At 50.5% G+C, this 15425-nt stretch overlaps 2 protein-coding genes across 2 annotated transcripts in view; both read right to left on the reverse strand.

The window, feature by feature from the left end:
- The window catches only part of Spaca3 (sperm acrosome associated 3), a 46292-nt gene extending 44555 nt beyond the window's left edge, over positions 1–1737 (reverse strand). Inside the window, exon 1 of the mRNA XM_052758148.1 lies at positions 1375–1737. The gene's annotated coding sequence lies outside the window, so the exon portion shown is untranslated. The remainder of the gene's footprint in view (positions 1–1374) is intronic.
- Positions 1738–2784: 1047 nt separating this feature from the next.
- Positions 2785–14799, reverse strand: Tmem98 (transmembrane protein 98). The gene is made up of 7 exons (XM_052758123.1): positions 14667–14799; positions 12178–12361; positions 10004–10135; positions 9156–9189; positions 7204–7319; positions 4889–4948; positions 2785–3604 (listed from the first exon to the last, which is right to left on the reverse strand). The coding sequence occupies exons 2-7, from the start codon at positions 12306–12308 to the stop codon at positions 3397–3399; spliced, it is 681 nt and encodes a 226-aa protein (XP_052614083.1). The 5' UTR covers positions 12309–12361; positions 14667–14799; the 3' UTR covers positions 2785–3396.
- Positions 14800–15425: the final 626 nt, after the last annotated feature.

Here is a 15425-nt window from a genome sequence, read left to right on the forward strand (position 1 = left end):
CAACCCCTCAAGCGCAGGGGCTGTGCCTCTCGCCCCGCGTCACCAGCATCCAGCACAGCAGCTCCCTCGGTGGCCCCGACAGAAAAAGAGGGAGGGAGGCAGACATTGAGTGAAAATTCTTCATCTGACAGATCCCCACATTTCCAAGGTCAGAAGGCAACTGGGCGCCTTAGAACTTGGAACCATTTTCTAAATGCCAGGCCCCTGTGGGCACAGTCCCGGAAGAGAAGGGAGCTCCAGAGTGAAGGGGTTCAGAGACCACTAGGGCAAGCTGTATGCCAGGAGCACAGTCCCACAGACTTCACAGCAGGAGGAGGCTTCTGGGGAAGAACGGAGGTTTGTACAAAGCCAGTCCACTCAACATTGAGAGACCACTGAGGAGCCAGGAGCCTGAATGTCTCTGTGGCCTAAACATAGTTAAGGTGGGGCAGGAATAAGACTACTCTCCCTACTACAGTGAGGGGTGTGTGTGTGTGTGTGTGTGTGTGTGTGTGTGTGTGTGTGTGTGTGTGTGTGTGTGTGTATGCAGGCACACACACTACTTAAGTGCATGAAGGTACATGTAAACTGTGTGCCTACATATAGAGCCCAGAGGTCAATGCCAGATGGCCTCCATGGCTCTCTGCCTTACCTTTGGAGACAGGGTCTGTTACTGAACCCAGAGCTCATCGATTTGGCTAGGCTGGCTGGTCAATGAGCTCTACCCTCCCCCTGCACTGGCATTACAGATGTGTGCCACCTCCAGCCTTTTACATGGGTCCTGGGGATCTGAATTCAGGTCCTCACGCTTGTATGGGTTGAGCACTTTATAGACTGAGTCAGTCATCTCTCTAGCATCCAACTTTAGATGTTCACCACTCAGTGTCACCCACAAACAGCATGGATGCTGGAACACAGCCCTGGCAACCAAAGTGATGTCTCCAGAGCCACCTGTATGAGAGCGCAGAGCCTTGCCAAGACAGCAGTTGATCCTGGCTAGTCAGGACCAGGGGTACAGCTGGATATTTCATGCACCCCATTTCATTTGATGGACACATCAACCTGAGAAGACAGTGACCTTGATTTTACAGATGAGAAAAGTTAATGACCATAGAGGTGGAGGGACGTGTCCCAGCTCACACAGTAAAGGACGAAGCACAAATTCAGACCTAACTCTGACTTCAAGTCGCTTCCCCTCTTCATGCTGGATCCCTCAGGGGTCTCTTCGTTAGGGTTTGAGTCCAGTGGTCCTACTTCAGGATGAGAGAGGGGCACACCATACAGGATGGCTCTATCACCATTTCCACAGACACTACTAAGCTAGGGGCTTGAGATGCTTCTGTTACCTGGCAAACCGCACCCAGCAGAGACATTCCTGAGATCCCTGGTACTTACCATCCATCCCTCCAAAGGAAGCGCTGACTCCAGCCAGATCCCCAAGGGTCAAGAGGAGTGCTTCCACCTTGCCTGTCAGCTCCTAGCAGCAGCAGTGTACACACACTTCTCACTCACACAGCACTGGAAGGAAATCTGCCCAGTGCAGAAACACCTCCCCTCGCCAACACACCCATCCTCTCCTCCCGCAGCCCCAGACACTCCTCGGGTCCTGAGCAACCTGTCCTCCTGACAGGGGCCATACCATGATGGGTGACAGGCCATGTGGATGTCCCTTTAGAGAACTCAGAGCACCCCACCCCATCCTCCACCCATGGTAGATGGTGACTGAGATCCCCATTTAGACTTGCTTCTCTCTGGCTTAGGTTCCTTGTTCAAGCGCGCGGGACATTTAGCACAGTAGCAGCCATTGCAACCTCGGCACACATCCAGTGATGCCGCTGGATCTTAAAGGGGAAGAAGCAAGACTGTGGAGGACTATTTGTGGAGGCCTCGAGCAGAAAAGGCAGAGTGGGTTATTTTGGACGTTTCCCAGTCACAGCTTCCAGCAGGGTAGGAGTTAACGGCATAACACACTTTCAGGTTTGATGGGAGGAGAGAGCCGACAAGCTTCCCCTGGAATCCACCCTGCAATCCAAAATGGGTAGTTCTGGTAGCCTTGGTACACACTGTGCTGGTCAGAGCTGCCTTCTCTCCAGGAGAGAATGAAATATCTAATCACAGACAAACAAGATCCTGGACTAAAGACTGAGTTCCCGGTACCCCCGATATCAAGCTAAAGTGTTTGCTGACTTGAGTTAGGGCAGAGAAAATAAAACAGGGACAGAGGCAGCTCTAACAATGTCTAATGTTGCGGATAGGATCTGGGCAGCAGCAAGCCAGGCCCAGCTTCCAAAAGTGAGGCGGGTTCTGCACATGTGGAAAGAACATTCTTTGGGCTCCCCTACATGTGTGGGATGGAAATCATGCAATCTGGAGTCAGCTGGGTCCCACTGAGTTCTCGGGTCAGAAAAGGGCCTGTTATCAGTAGGTAGTGGTGTTGGATGCTGGTGATCCCAGTATTCTGGAATCTGAGGCAGGAGGATCAAATTCAAGGCTGCAATTTCAAAAAAACAAACAATAAAAAAAAATTGCCTCTCATTTTTCAAATTTGCAAAACAGATTCCAGAAATAAAGGGGCACAAAGATGTCACGGCTGGAAGAGAAGTCACTTTTATTGTAGTGTCATCACTTGTGCCTGACTCTTCTTAAGTATGTGCTCGCGCGCAGCGCGCGCACGCGCACACACACACACACACGTACACACAGGCACAGCACCTTCAAGATTCCCAGACTCCCTCCTTCTATCCTCAGTTCTCACACATTCTGCCGTATTACCCCACATATACATTTGACTCAGTAACTCCACGCTTGAGGAAAACAGAACAAATTTACTATTCACCTAGTGGTCGTAGAGTAGAATTGCAGGCACAGTGGTTAAAAAGAAACAATCGACTTTGTCTTCCTCGGCTTCTAACACAAACGGGAAAGGGGAAGACACATGGGGGTGAGGGGCTCGGATGCTTCAGGGACCAAGGACTGAACACAAACCAGCAAGGGGAGTTCAAGGATTCCCCAAAGAGGCGATCGATCCCCGGCTTCATTCTGATTGTTCTCTACAGCGCAGATGCGAGTTGCCACACCTTGATTTTCAGAAGCCAGAAATCCTAATGCAGTGTGAAGCCTCTTGATTCTTAGAGGGCAACTCAATTTTCTTGGAAACATTAAACGAACTAAATCTAGCAGTAAGCCCTGCAGCTCTCTGTGTTCTGCTGAAGAGGTACACGGCAGCCCCCCTAACTGTGGTATTACACTGCCACTCTCCAGCCACTGTTTGCCATTGCAGCGGAGGCATCCAGGATGAGGCTCTCGGCTTTCCTCAGCACCCGGGGCTGGATGCCAGAGCTCCAGAGAACAACTAAATCTACAGGAAGTGGAAGGCTCGGCTGAGCCACGGGGAGGCAGAGACCGGAGCCTTGCAGATTAAATGGCCGACTGCTCCTGCAGGAAGCCCTCGGGGTTGGGAAGGCTTTTTTCCGGCTCAGAAGCCAGGGCTGCCTCTCGGAGGACTTCCAGGTGCTCCTCAGCAGCAGACAGTGACTGGTCGATCCAGTCCAGGCCCCCGCTTAGGTGGCAGGCATTCCTGGTTACTAGCACCAAGTGACTGACGGACAGAAGCAGAGCGGTTGTCCTGGGGTGAAAAAAAAAGAAAAGAAAAAAGATCAGGCTCCGTAGACAGTGGGGAACTTTGCATAAAAACTCAAATGGGTGCACACTCTAGATTAGTGTTCCCCAAACTGGAGACCCTCTCCTGGAAGGTGGGCGGTTATGCAACACAATGGGTCCACGCTGAAATACATAGGGGACGGCTGGCTTAAACAAGGCTAACTGTCTTGGAGCCTTTGAGGAGCTTGACAAAGCTCCAAGGGGAAACTGAAGAGCTGCGTCTGGTAAACATATTTAAGATGGTGGAACAGGCTTTCAGCAACACAGCCATAAACAGCTCCCAGCAGGGTGTTTTATGAAACAGTTTGGATGTGGTCAATTGGATGAGCAGATCTCCAACTGCTGCCCACTTAAAGATGGGCTATATATATCCCTCTTCAGTGAACATCTCTTATTGATCACAAATCAATAAGCCCAGGGCTGGCTTACTCAATGATAAAGAAAATGTAATTGAAAATCAAATTGAAGAGGAAGGTTTTGTTTGTTGTTGTTATTTCTGTGGGGTTTTTTTTAATTGAAAAATTCACTATGAAATAATTTTTATATGGTGAGAGTGCCAGGTGTGTTCAGGGCTCCATTATCGATTACCAGCCCATGGAGAAAGCTGAGTGGCGATGGGAATAGGGCAGAGTAACCAAAGCAGGCGCGTCATGACTTACTAGCCACCTGGTAACCATCACACAACACGTCCATGGGAGTCTCACAAATCAAATGGAGACAACATGTAGGTATTCAATGGGCTTACATTGCGTAGGGCTGAGCGCACTCTGTGGGGTGGAGGAGGGTCCAGAGAAGAGGCTCCTGAGATGACTGATGGGGAGTGAGTTCCACCTGTGGCTGACCTGTTACATGTTCTTGTTGCTGGGCTCGCCACAGCCCTGCTGGGCGGTGCTTCCAGCAAGGTGTGGCTGGTTTTGAGTCCAAAGATCAGAAGGAGGAATGGGGAGCGAAGGGCAGGGAGGCCAAGTTAGCATAACCAGTTAAGCATGCACATCCAAGCCTGATATGATACATGGTTTGCTCCCTCCTCTTGGGGGCTCAGGAAGAAGTCTGGGCTCTATCACCTGCCAGGCTCAACTCACGGGTTGGCTCAGTGTTGACGTGGAAGGGGGTGAACCCAGAGCCAGGGGTGGCCTTGGAAATCTGAAAAACCATCCTCTTTGAAGAAGCCAGGCAGCCAGCCTGGCAGGCTTGATAATAGCGACCCTGAGGGGTGATAAAGAAGAGTGATCCCCCTCTCCCCTCTCACCGTGCATCCAGGAGCTTGGGGTCCAGTGGAGGGTACATTGACTTCACGACATCATCGACTCTGAGGGGAGGCAATAGGGACAACTGTCAGTATTTCACCTTCTTGTTCCTTTCTCTCTCTCCTTCCTGCCCATCCTCACACTAGACTTCTCTGTTGGTATCACACACCCACCCTTCAGGGGTCCTTTCTCTAGCTGCTTCTGCATGCCCAGACAGAGTCTAACAGAAAGACTTGGGGTTCTGCTTGGAAAATACTCTGCTCTCCGAGTTTGCTTTCATTCCGGTGGTTAAAATATGTGAGGTCATACATACGGAGTGATGCTCAGGATTACTGCTACATTTAAAAGGTAATTGGCAAGCATGAGCAGGCTGTATCCTTCTGCATATATAAATATGAACAATAAACCAAAGCTATACAGCGAGAGAGGGAAGGTCTAAAGGAATGTTCACCATTTAACGGTGGCTATATCTCCAAATTGGGAAGGATGAAATTAGGGAGCATTCCCCTTTTCAGATGATCGATTCCTGCAGTAGGTTAATTTTTATAAGCATTTTTTACTTTTGTATTTTTTTAAAAGATGCTAATACAGTGACATAGAACACTTTTTTAAAAAAGTCATAGTTTAATTTGGGTTCAAACTACTCCATTGTGTGTCTTTTCCATGCTGCATAGTCTGTAACTAATATTTTAAGTTTCTACCTGCTCTGATTTGTGGGATGAAAGATTTTGCTCCCATGGATTCCTTGGTAAAATAATAATAATAATAATAATAATAATAATAATAATAATAATAATAATAAAAGAATGAAAGCTGTATTGCTTGATTTCTAAAAGCACTAAGAAAAATACAGCCCTCGTTCTCACTCAGGCCTGAGGAGCTGACAAGCTGGTGCAAAGGCATGGTGGTCCTCAGCATCCTTGAACTAATAAATCATCATCATCATGGCAGATGCAGAAAATAAGACAAGGACATGGGGACAAATATCAACCGGAGGGAGGGAGAACCCATGAAGGCAGCTGACTGGCAAAAAGACAGGAAGGAGGTTGTCCCAGGTGCTCAGCAGGGAGCTCTACCTTCCTGGCCATGCCACACGCTCACCTTGGCACACTGTTAACTGTGTCCCCTCTCAGAAATCTCAGCACTCCAACACCCTGTTCATAACCTGTCCAGGCCCTGTGAATGGGTCTCAGAAGTGGTAACAAGCACAAGGAAGGATCCAGAGGATGTGAGCACCGCACAGCCTAAAAATGGTGGGAGCGCGGCCGCAATGCCTGGCACAAGCTGGCGGCTGGGTGGGGGTGTCTCATGCAGGGGCTGATGCAAACCAGGTAGTGACACCCATGAGGCATCTCCCAAGCCGGAAGCTATTCTGGTTTGCATCCTCCTCACCGTCTCACCTCACGGAACTACCTAGACAGAGTCCCAGCACACCAACTCTTGTTTTTCTCAGAGGATCTTACAGGCTGCTCCTCCTGAGCTTTACCAGACAGCTCACTCAGACAGAAATGACTGGTTGTTTGTGATTTAATCCAGGCACCAGGAATGCACAGTGGAGGCCCGTTCAAGGCACAGGGGTCAGGTGACTGATAAGAACACTTTTCCTGGAGCGGGTCATTTGACAGCAAATCCCCATACCAGTCACTAGGTGGCAGCACACATTTAGCACAGCCTTTTGCTCGGAGAAAAGGGCCTTATTTTTCTTTGCAAAATCCAGTCCAGCTGAGGGGGTGTAGTTGTTGACTGGGGCTCTGCTGGGTACCTCCCACAAGGGATTTTGCAGACAGCCTGGAATTCGGGAGTTCTGAATGCCCTGTGGCTTCACCTCCCACCCAGTGCTAGGCTGAGGACCAAGCAGCACGTGAGAGCCCCCATGAAAGGAAGGTAGCCCTCAAACCAGTTCCCAGGATAGCTAACAGGCTGGACCTAATGGCGTAGCTGGGAAGTCACTGGAGATAGTAGCATAGGAGCCGGCAGGAAACATGCCTGCTGACTGCCACAGTGTAGCAAGGGAAGGGAGGCCGACCAGGTGAGAACCAGAGTGGTCACTGCGGAGCTGCAGACTGTCAGCGCAGTTACCGTGGAGCTGTTAAAGGGCTTGTGCTGGTAACGGGGATGGCAGGTGACCACCTCAGCTTAGGAATGCCCATATTGAGCTGCTCTGCATACACTGGGCAGTCTGATAACCCAGACCTACTGTGTTAGAGCATTGCTTAGCCTTGCTGGCTATCTCAGCCTCCCCCCCCCCCCCGCGCCCCCCCGCCCCCGCGCCCCCCCTCCCATGGAGTGTGGGACCTCACAACCACTGACCACTCACCTGGGGCTAATCCGCTTGGCCACCACGATGATGTCGCTGACACTTGCTGAAGTCTTCATCTTGGCCCCAGAACCCATTGTCATGGCAACAAGTTTTTCTGTCAGAGTGTGACAAATCTAATACAACAAGGAGGAGAGAGGTGATGAGGGGTGGCCTGCCCCCACCCCCCACGCCACACGAAGGGTCCTACCACCCTGACAAAGACAAATCCGGCCCCACCTTGGGCACGGCCACTGAGCTGGCTCCTACATAATGATGAGAGGAAATGGGGTGGAAAAGAGACAAGAGCCAACAGCCCGGGTGATAGTTGGGGTGGACGGGGGCGGGGGGCACCCAGGTCAAGGGCAGAACTTCAGCTCAATGAGGACTAAGCCGGAATAATCCACCTAAGAGAAATCACGCGCTCTGACTTCACCATCCTGGTAGGGAGTGCTTTCTCTCACCTCCCCTCACGGTTTAGACTTCCAAATGGATAATATCTCCAGTGGGGCACCCGCAGAAATGGGGCTGAACAAAGGGCAACTGTTCTCTTTGGGCACGTTCTGCAACAATGATACCTCCTATGCTGGCAGTTTTTGAGGGTTGTGTATTAGTAGTGGGTTTGCCCAGGTGATAATGAAAGGGCCCCGGAAACCGCAGGGCAGAGGCAAAATGACAGCACGTGGGCTTCTTCCTCTTCCGCCAGCGCCGCTGGCCACCTCCAAGGCTTACTGCCTCTTTCTGTGATTCCCCCATGCGGAAACCAAGCATGCCTCTATCCCTGCAAAGAAGCCCCACTACCTGCTGCTACTAGAAAACAAAAGCAGGAAGAAGCCTAGGAAACCGCTGAGGAGGAAGGACTCACACTCTCCTTCATGCTCCGGGGAGATGACGGAGCAAAGGCATTCTGGGGTCTCAAGATGAAGCTCAGAAGCCCTTTTTTTAAATCCAAGTTCCCCAGTCCCAGAAGTGGGATGGAGAACTTGGATGGAGATGGACAGGAGAAAAAAAAAAAAAAAAAAAAAAAAAAACAGGCCCAGGACACATCATGGCTGGGCAAAGGGAAATGTAACATGGTTTATTGCTCCAGTCAGTGTACCTAGCTATCTGTGTCCACAATGATATCTGTATGTGCAGCCATATTTATACATCCAAGGAGTTTCCGGACTCTGAGGCAACAATTTCCTACAGAGGTAGCCAAGGAAGAGGCAGATAGAGGACTTTTTAATATCCTGTACTGAGTGACCCTAGAGAAAAGACCGAGTTGTCTCTTTTGAAATCTTGAATAATTAGTAGACAAAGACATAAGGTTACTGACGTGCAGAAACCCATATTAGCATTTTGTTCAACATTTGCATGTTATTATTATTCTATTAGGAAGGATGATATCAGGCAAGAGTTGAGAAATGAATGCTGAAACTATGAAAATGGCTAAAGTGCAATTTGGATGTAATTTTCCAAAGGTTTCAGGCCTTCAAAGACCAAAGTCTGCCTCCAAGTGGAAGAACCTGTAGCTTGGGTTTTTGTTTTTTTAACTCTTGATTATCCCATTTGTCTGACTGTTGTCACCAAAGAAGCCAGGGAAGACTTTCTAGTAACTGAAACCCAGATACAGAACGCATTCCGGACTGAGCTCGGTGTTAATAAACAAAGGATCCCAGGGAGGCCAGAGCCTCATTTGCTTCAGCGGCTCCATGGCCTCAGACACCCAGCTTTCCCATGGTTGGTAAAATTATTACTGGAGACCCTCAAGCTGTCCTTTCCACAGGCCACTGTGTTAAGAGGACCAGATAAGCGAAAGTCTAAAGAAGAGTTTTAGAACGTGAAAGTAAAACAGACCCAATAGGAAGAGATGGAAGCAGACTGTAGAAAGACAGCCGGGGCTAACACGGGCTGCTTGCAAGGTCAATTCCATGCACACCTGGGGCCCTCCAACAACCACCCTTGGCCTCACAGGGAAATCAGAGTATTACCTTCAAGATGGCGATGCAGTGGGACATGAGGCCCCTGAGGAGACAAGAGGAAAGTGTCAGTGCTGCTCTAAGGAGCCCAACTCCTTCTAGCTACCCCACCCAGCACCAGGTGAGCACAGAAGGCACCACCTCAAGCACAGCCCCCACCCCACCCCCATGCTATGGTGTACACATCCACCCACTCCTCCAGCCAGCTCTGTCCCCACCTGCCAAGTTCAACGTTTTATATCTCTGTGTATCCAACATGCCCTTTCCCCTAGATTCAGCCTGGTGAGTTCCTCTTTAGTAAACCCAAGTCAAAAGGCATTCATTCAGGGGAGGAGCTTATGAGGCTCCATCATCCATAAGGGCTCATAGGCAGTTAATGGTTGTTGGGTAAAGGAAAAGGAGAGAGATTCTCTTTAGTTAGTGGTATAGCCACTTTGGGATGGCCATGCTCCTACAAATAATTCCTGTAAGCAACCCTAGTTAAACTAAATGGGACACGCACACGCACATGCACATGAAAGGAAGTGGTACACACTTCTCAAAGTGCAGTCCTCTGTGGGACACTGAAAACAAAGGCCACCTGGAGCTGACTCAAAATCCCTGGACAGGTCCAAGCATGACCCAACCACACTGGGGGACTTTGTAATGATGGCTGCCACACATCTAGCTACCTGGGTGCTCAAGTCTACAAAGTAAGAGGCATGGGACAAGAACAAACACTGTCGTGTCCTACGCTGACATCCCTCACAAGGAGGATGGGGAAGAGCTCTGGATACACAGTGGCGTGTTCCGGTAAAGGAACCCAAAAGTTCCTTTGTCACCCTAAAGGGCTAGAAAGCCAAAGTTCCCTGAGGCCTTACGAGGCATCCTCAATCCAGTCTTCATTCTCCAGAATGGCCTCGATGTGGGGGTTGGTGATGACCACATCATCCAGCTCTAACTCGGAGGGCTCAGACTGGGTCTCCATCGCGCCAATGAGGTCCACAATGGGCCTAGAAGGAATGATCACTGTTAGAGTGTCATGACAAGTGACTGTGGCTGACACTCTTTTCATCACAGCCACTGCTATAGTTTAGAAGTCGAATACCCGCCCCCCCCCCCCCCCCGCGCCCCACCAAAGGCCTGTGTGTTAAAGGCTTGGTCCCCAGGATGGCACTATTGGGAGGTGGGTCCTTCAAGAGTGAAGCCTAGTGCGAAGGCTTGAAGTCTTTGAAGCTGGACCCTAAAGGGAATTGTGAGACATTGGCTTTCTCCTTTTCCTCATTTTCTGCATTCTGACTATGAGGTCAGCAGTCTGCCTCTCCGCAAACTCCCAGCCGGCAGCTCCATCCAATGTCTAAATGCAGTGAGTCTACCTGATCGTGGATCAGAACCTCTAAATCCATGAACCGGAAGAACCTTTTCTCTTTTCACAGAGTTATCTTACACATTTTGGTATGGTGACAAAGGCATAGACAATTTAGAGAGGCGGCTTGTAGGCTGACATTGTGATCACCCAAGCCTATCTGTGTCCCTTAACTGGTACACAGAATCACTCTTGGGAACCACCCTCTCCTCTGAATAAAACTCCCTCCTCCTTCACAGCAGGGTTCTGTAGAACTATAGCAACATTCCTTGCAAAGCAGAGCCTTCAGGACCATCTAAATGGGTATTCACAGGTTGATAACCACTCAGTGGAGATACTGACCGAGTTAAGATCAAGAAACATCAGAAGCTTAAGGTTGGTGGCTAATGTCCTTTATAGATCTCTCCATTCAAAAATTCCTAAACTGACCTTGCTTACAAAATCAATTGCACAGGACCATGCATTATGAAGGAGACAGGCACCCCTATGCTGGGACTGCGTGATCCGGAACACTTGTTGCTTAGGTGTGTTCCTGAGTGTGGGCATCAGATTTCCGTCTCCAGAGTTTGGGCTGGAAAGGAATTTGGCTCATCCCCCTGCCAAATGAGGTGGCCAGCATCGCAAAGATGGGGCTTTCATGTCAGGGCAAACCCATTCAGTGACTTCTCTGTGACTGAATGAACAGAAAAAGTGGTGTCTCAGGATGTTGGTGTGCTTAAGGAATGTTTTTTTGTTTTGTTTGATTTTGAGACAGGGTTTCTCTGTGTAGCCCTGGCTGTCCTGGAACTCACTCTGTAAACCAAGCTGACCTCAAACTCAGAGATCCACCTGCCTCTGCCTCCCAAGTGCTGGGATTAAAGATGTGTGCCACCCAAGGGAATCTTCCAGGAGTCTACGGGGAGGACCCCAGCTTAGACTCCTAGCAATAGCAGGTAAGTGCCTGGCCTAATTGTCATCAGAGAGGTGCCATCCAGCAACTGATGGAGGCAGATGCAGAGAGCCACCACCAAACATTAGGCAGAGTTCGGGAATCCTGCGGAGGAGGAGAAAGGAGTGTAGGAGCCAGAAGAGTCAAGGATACCATGGGAATGCTCACACAATCAACTAACCTGGGCTCATAGGGGCTCCCAGAGACTGAATAGACAACCAGGGAGCCTGCATGGGACTGACCTAGGCACTTTGCATATGTTACAGTTGTGTAGCTTGGTCCCCTTGTGGGACTCCTAACAGGGGAAACAGGGTCTGTCTCTGACTCTTTTACTGACTTTTGGAACCCTACTTCTCTTGCTGGGTCTCCTTGCCCAGCCTTAATACATTTGGAGATGCTTAGTCTGACTGCAACTTGATATGCCATGTTTTATTGATACTCATGGGAGACCTGCCCTTTCCTGGATGGGGACGGAAGAGGAAGGGGTTGGGGGTGGGAATGGGGGGGGGGAATGGGAGGGGAGGCTATGGCAAGGATATAAAATAGATAGATGAATAAAAAAATAATTTAAAAGGTGTATGCCACCACTGCCCAGCTTAAGGAATGTTCTTGAGCTCTGAAGTCTGTGTAGGAAGTGTGACCTGCAGGAACCATTTAAGACAGAATAGTTTGAGCTGAAGTGGCTCAGCACCAAATTGCTTCTGGCCTGCTGGCTTTCTGTTGTCAGTGCTCAGCTCTCCTCCCCATCACAGTCTACTCACTTGGAATCATAGCGCTGTAGCAGGTCTCGAGGCCGACAGTAGCGCTGCCTACAAACCACCACCAAGGCGGCAAACGAGGCCAGGAAGATGGTGGCCAGCACACCTATGGCGACGATCACCACAGTCTCCATGCTTCCAGGGGCTCCCACATACAATCCACTCACATCCTCTGAGCAGGTGGAAGCTGGAGAGACCAGAACATCAAGCAGATGTGGTCAAGACAAGGCAAAGAATGGAGGGGCAGCTGGGTCTTCCCTGCTAGAAATGGCGAAGGAGGATGGAAAGGGTAGGCAGGCCCCCTCAAGTCACCTGCAAACCCAAGAGACTGAAGCAAGGTGCAGCTTATGCCATGCCCGAATTTCCCTTCTCCTTTATGATAAGAGATTATTTTCCAGTTAGACCGAGATAACTTTTGAAGCTTGAGACACATTTGTACCGGCATGGATGATTTCACGTCACAGAACCCGTGAGTGAAGGACTACTACGATGGAAACAGAAGGTGGGGTTGTACTTAGTGCAGAGCCCCTCCAGATCAGACATGTGTGTGTGTGTGTGTGTGTGTGTGTGTGTGTGTGTGTGTGTGTGTGTGTGTTAATTTGTCTCTCAACAGCCGTATGAGGCAGGTGCTGGCACCTCTACTTGATGATGAAGAAACTGAGGTTCCAGGAGGTAAAGGAATTTGTCCGAGTCTACATAGCTGACCAGCAGACAGTCACCTGCCTACACTGAAATCAACAGTCACCTTCCCTTTCCTTTCTAAGGAAGAATGAAAACTCTACAGTGGGTTCTGACTGCCCCTTTCAGTGCTGGACACTTAGAAGCAGAGTGGAGCATTCCTTGCCTATCACCATCTGGGAGGCTCTTTCACACCAACAGTCAGGTACGGCTTAACAACATGCTTCTGTTCTGAGAAATGTATTGCCAGGTGTTGTGGTCATTGTCAAATGCCCAGATCAAACTTACACAAACTAAGACCAGTTATGGTGTCTTTACATGATGCAATTCTATAGGACCACCCTCCTACGTGTGAGCCATTACTTACTGAAATATGATGTGGCCTATCAGTGTATGTTAAACTCAAGCCAGGGCACCTTGGGGAAATGCCCATCTGCATCCCTTTGAGCAGTCTCCTCCCCTCCCTGGGTTTAGTCTATTCACCTACAAAAAAGATTGCTCTGCCTTAGCTGTCTCTATGACCCCAGGATGGTCCATCACTTCCATGTGCCATGTCTCCAGGGACTCAAACTCTCTTGATGGTCACCTGGGGAGCATATATTGATCATCTACATGCAACACTGAATTTTGAAGACTAAAGATGAGAAGAAACAGAGCCCCCCCCCCCTTCCCCATGTTAATGAACTGGTAGGAAAGAAGGATTCTGCTCTATGCTAATGGGCTATGTGCAGACTTGGATAGTTAAGATACTACATTTGCATGATACTTTCTAGAAAAGCCTCCTTCACAGACCTGGGGATGCTTGAGCTGGATTTTGAGGGGTGGGCAAGAGTGCCAAGTAGACAGGATGGGTTAGATAGATTTTTACTAGCTTAAATTGCCAAGGAAGTCCCCTCAGAGGTCTCCAAGGCTGCTCTCTCAGGAGGATTTTTTTTTTCATCTTATACCTCTGTCGGAAAACCAGGGAGAGAGGTACAAGGGTCTAGACACACTCTATACTGTCCTTCCTTGTCTATCCATGTTAACCCTTTTCTTTCTTCCGCCCGTATTCATGTCTTCCTTTCTAGACTTTTCCCTCCAGTATCCCCTTATCCAGGCTTCCCACAACCTCTCTCCCATGCTCCCATTCCTCCAAGCCTCCCCCTGCCTTCCTTCTCTCTCCTCCAGCAGTTTCTTCTCTGAGCTGAGCGTCTGTGCTCTCTTGAACTTTCTCTCAGCCTTCCTTCATGATCCCTCTTGTGTGGGCGTTCCTTTGTGTGCATTTCTTCCTTTGTGTGTTCTCTGTTATCTCGGTGACTTTCTCTCTCTCTCTCTCTCTCTCTCTCTCTCTCTCTCTCTCTCCATCTCCCTCTCCATCTCTCTATCTTCCTCCCACTCCATTTAATTCTAAACCCATCAGGACTCAACTCCATGTTCTCTTTCTCTTTCTCTCTTTCTCTCTCTCTCTCTCTCTCTCTCTCTCTCTCTCTCTCTCTCTCTCTCTCTCTCTCTCTCTCTCTCTCTCTCTCTCTCTCTCTCTCTCTCTCTCTCTCTCTCTCTCTCTCTCTCTCCATCTCTCTCCCTCCATCTCTCTCTCTCTTCCTCCCCCTCCATTTAATTCTAAACCCATCAGGACTCAACTCCATGACCCCCTCTCTCTGCCTTGGCCCTGCCAGCCACCACTAGGGAAGGCTGCCACCGCTCAGAGCGCGCGCTCAAGTTTGATCCCCAACTTGTGCGCTGCCCCGCATCCGCTGCCGGGCGGAACAAAGCAGGCTCCCGGCAGCCCGCAGGGAGCACCCTCCCCACACCTCCCTGCTCGCGTGCTCACCCACCTCAGCTGGGGCTCCGGAGCGCGACAGCTCCCCGCGGTCCCCCAAGGCCAAGTCCGAGTGCTGCCCGCAGCCGCCAGCAGCGGGGCATGCCGGGAGCGCGGGCGGGCCGACGACCCAGATCCACCCCCGGCGGGGCGGCCCAGCCAGCGCACCCAAATCCCCCGCTGCCAGGCGCCGCCGTCCCCGCCAGGCCCCTGGCCGCCCGGAGATTGGCGTCGGGGAGGCCGGGGCAGCTGGGAGACAGTCACTGGCGACCTGAGAACCCCTCCACGTGCACCCACGGAGACCAGGGCGGGAGGGTAGCGCGAGGGCCACGCGCCCACACCCACTGTGCTCCAGCTGGCCATCCAGGGATGGGGGGTAGGAGTTCCCATAGTTCCTACAGTGCTGGGTCGCTGCCCCAGCCTGCTGTCTGCAGATTGATTGCAGCGCCTCACTAGCCGTGGTGGGCAATTCGACCTCCCTTCTCTGTGCCTCGGTGCCCTCCTCTGTAAAGATCCTGGGAATTGGTGTCAGGGTCAATGACACACAGCATGCATTTTCTAGGGGAGAGTCTGGCCCAGGGCTAACAGTGAATCAGCAGCCTGACATAAGACTCTTGCTAATCACTGTTCTAGCCAGGATACTGGCAGACAGTCGTGGCCATGATCCCATCCTACATATCGGACTGCAAAGAGGTCACACCTCATCAGTCAGGACACAGTCCAGGCCGCTAACAGTCACCAGTAGGCTGCCCTTTAGGCCTAAGGATGACAGCTG

Source organism: Peromyscus californicus, unplaced genomic scaffold, assembly GCF_007827085.1.
Source record: "Peromyscus californicus insignis strain IS unplaced genomic scaffold, ASM782708v3 Scaffold_3__1_contigs__length_106647218, whole genome shotgun sequence".
Classification (NCBI taxonomy): domain Eukaryota; kingdom Metazoa; phylum Chordata; class Mammalia; order Rodentia; family Cricetidae; genus Peromyscus; species Peromyscus californicus.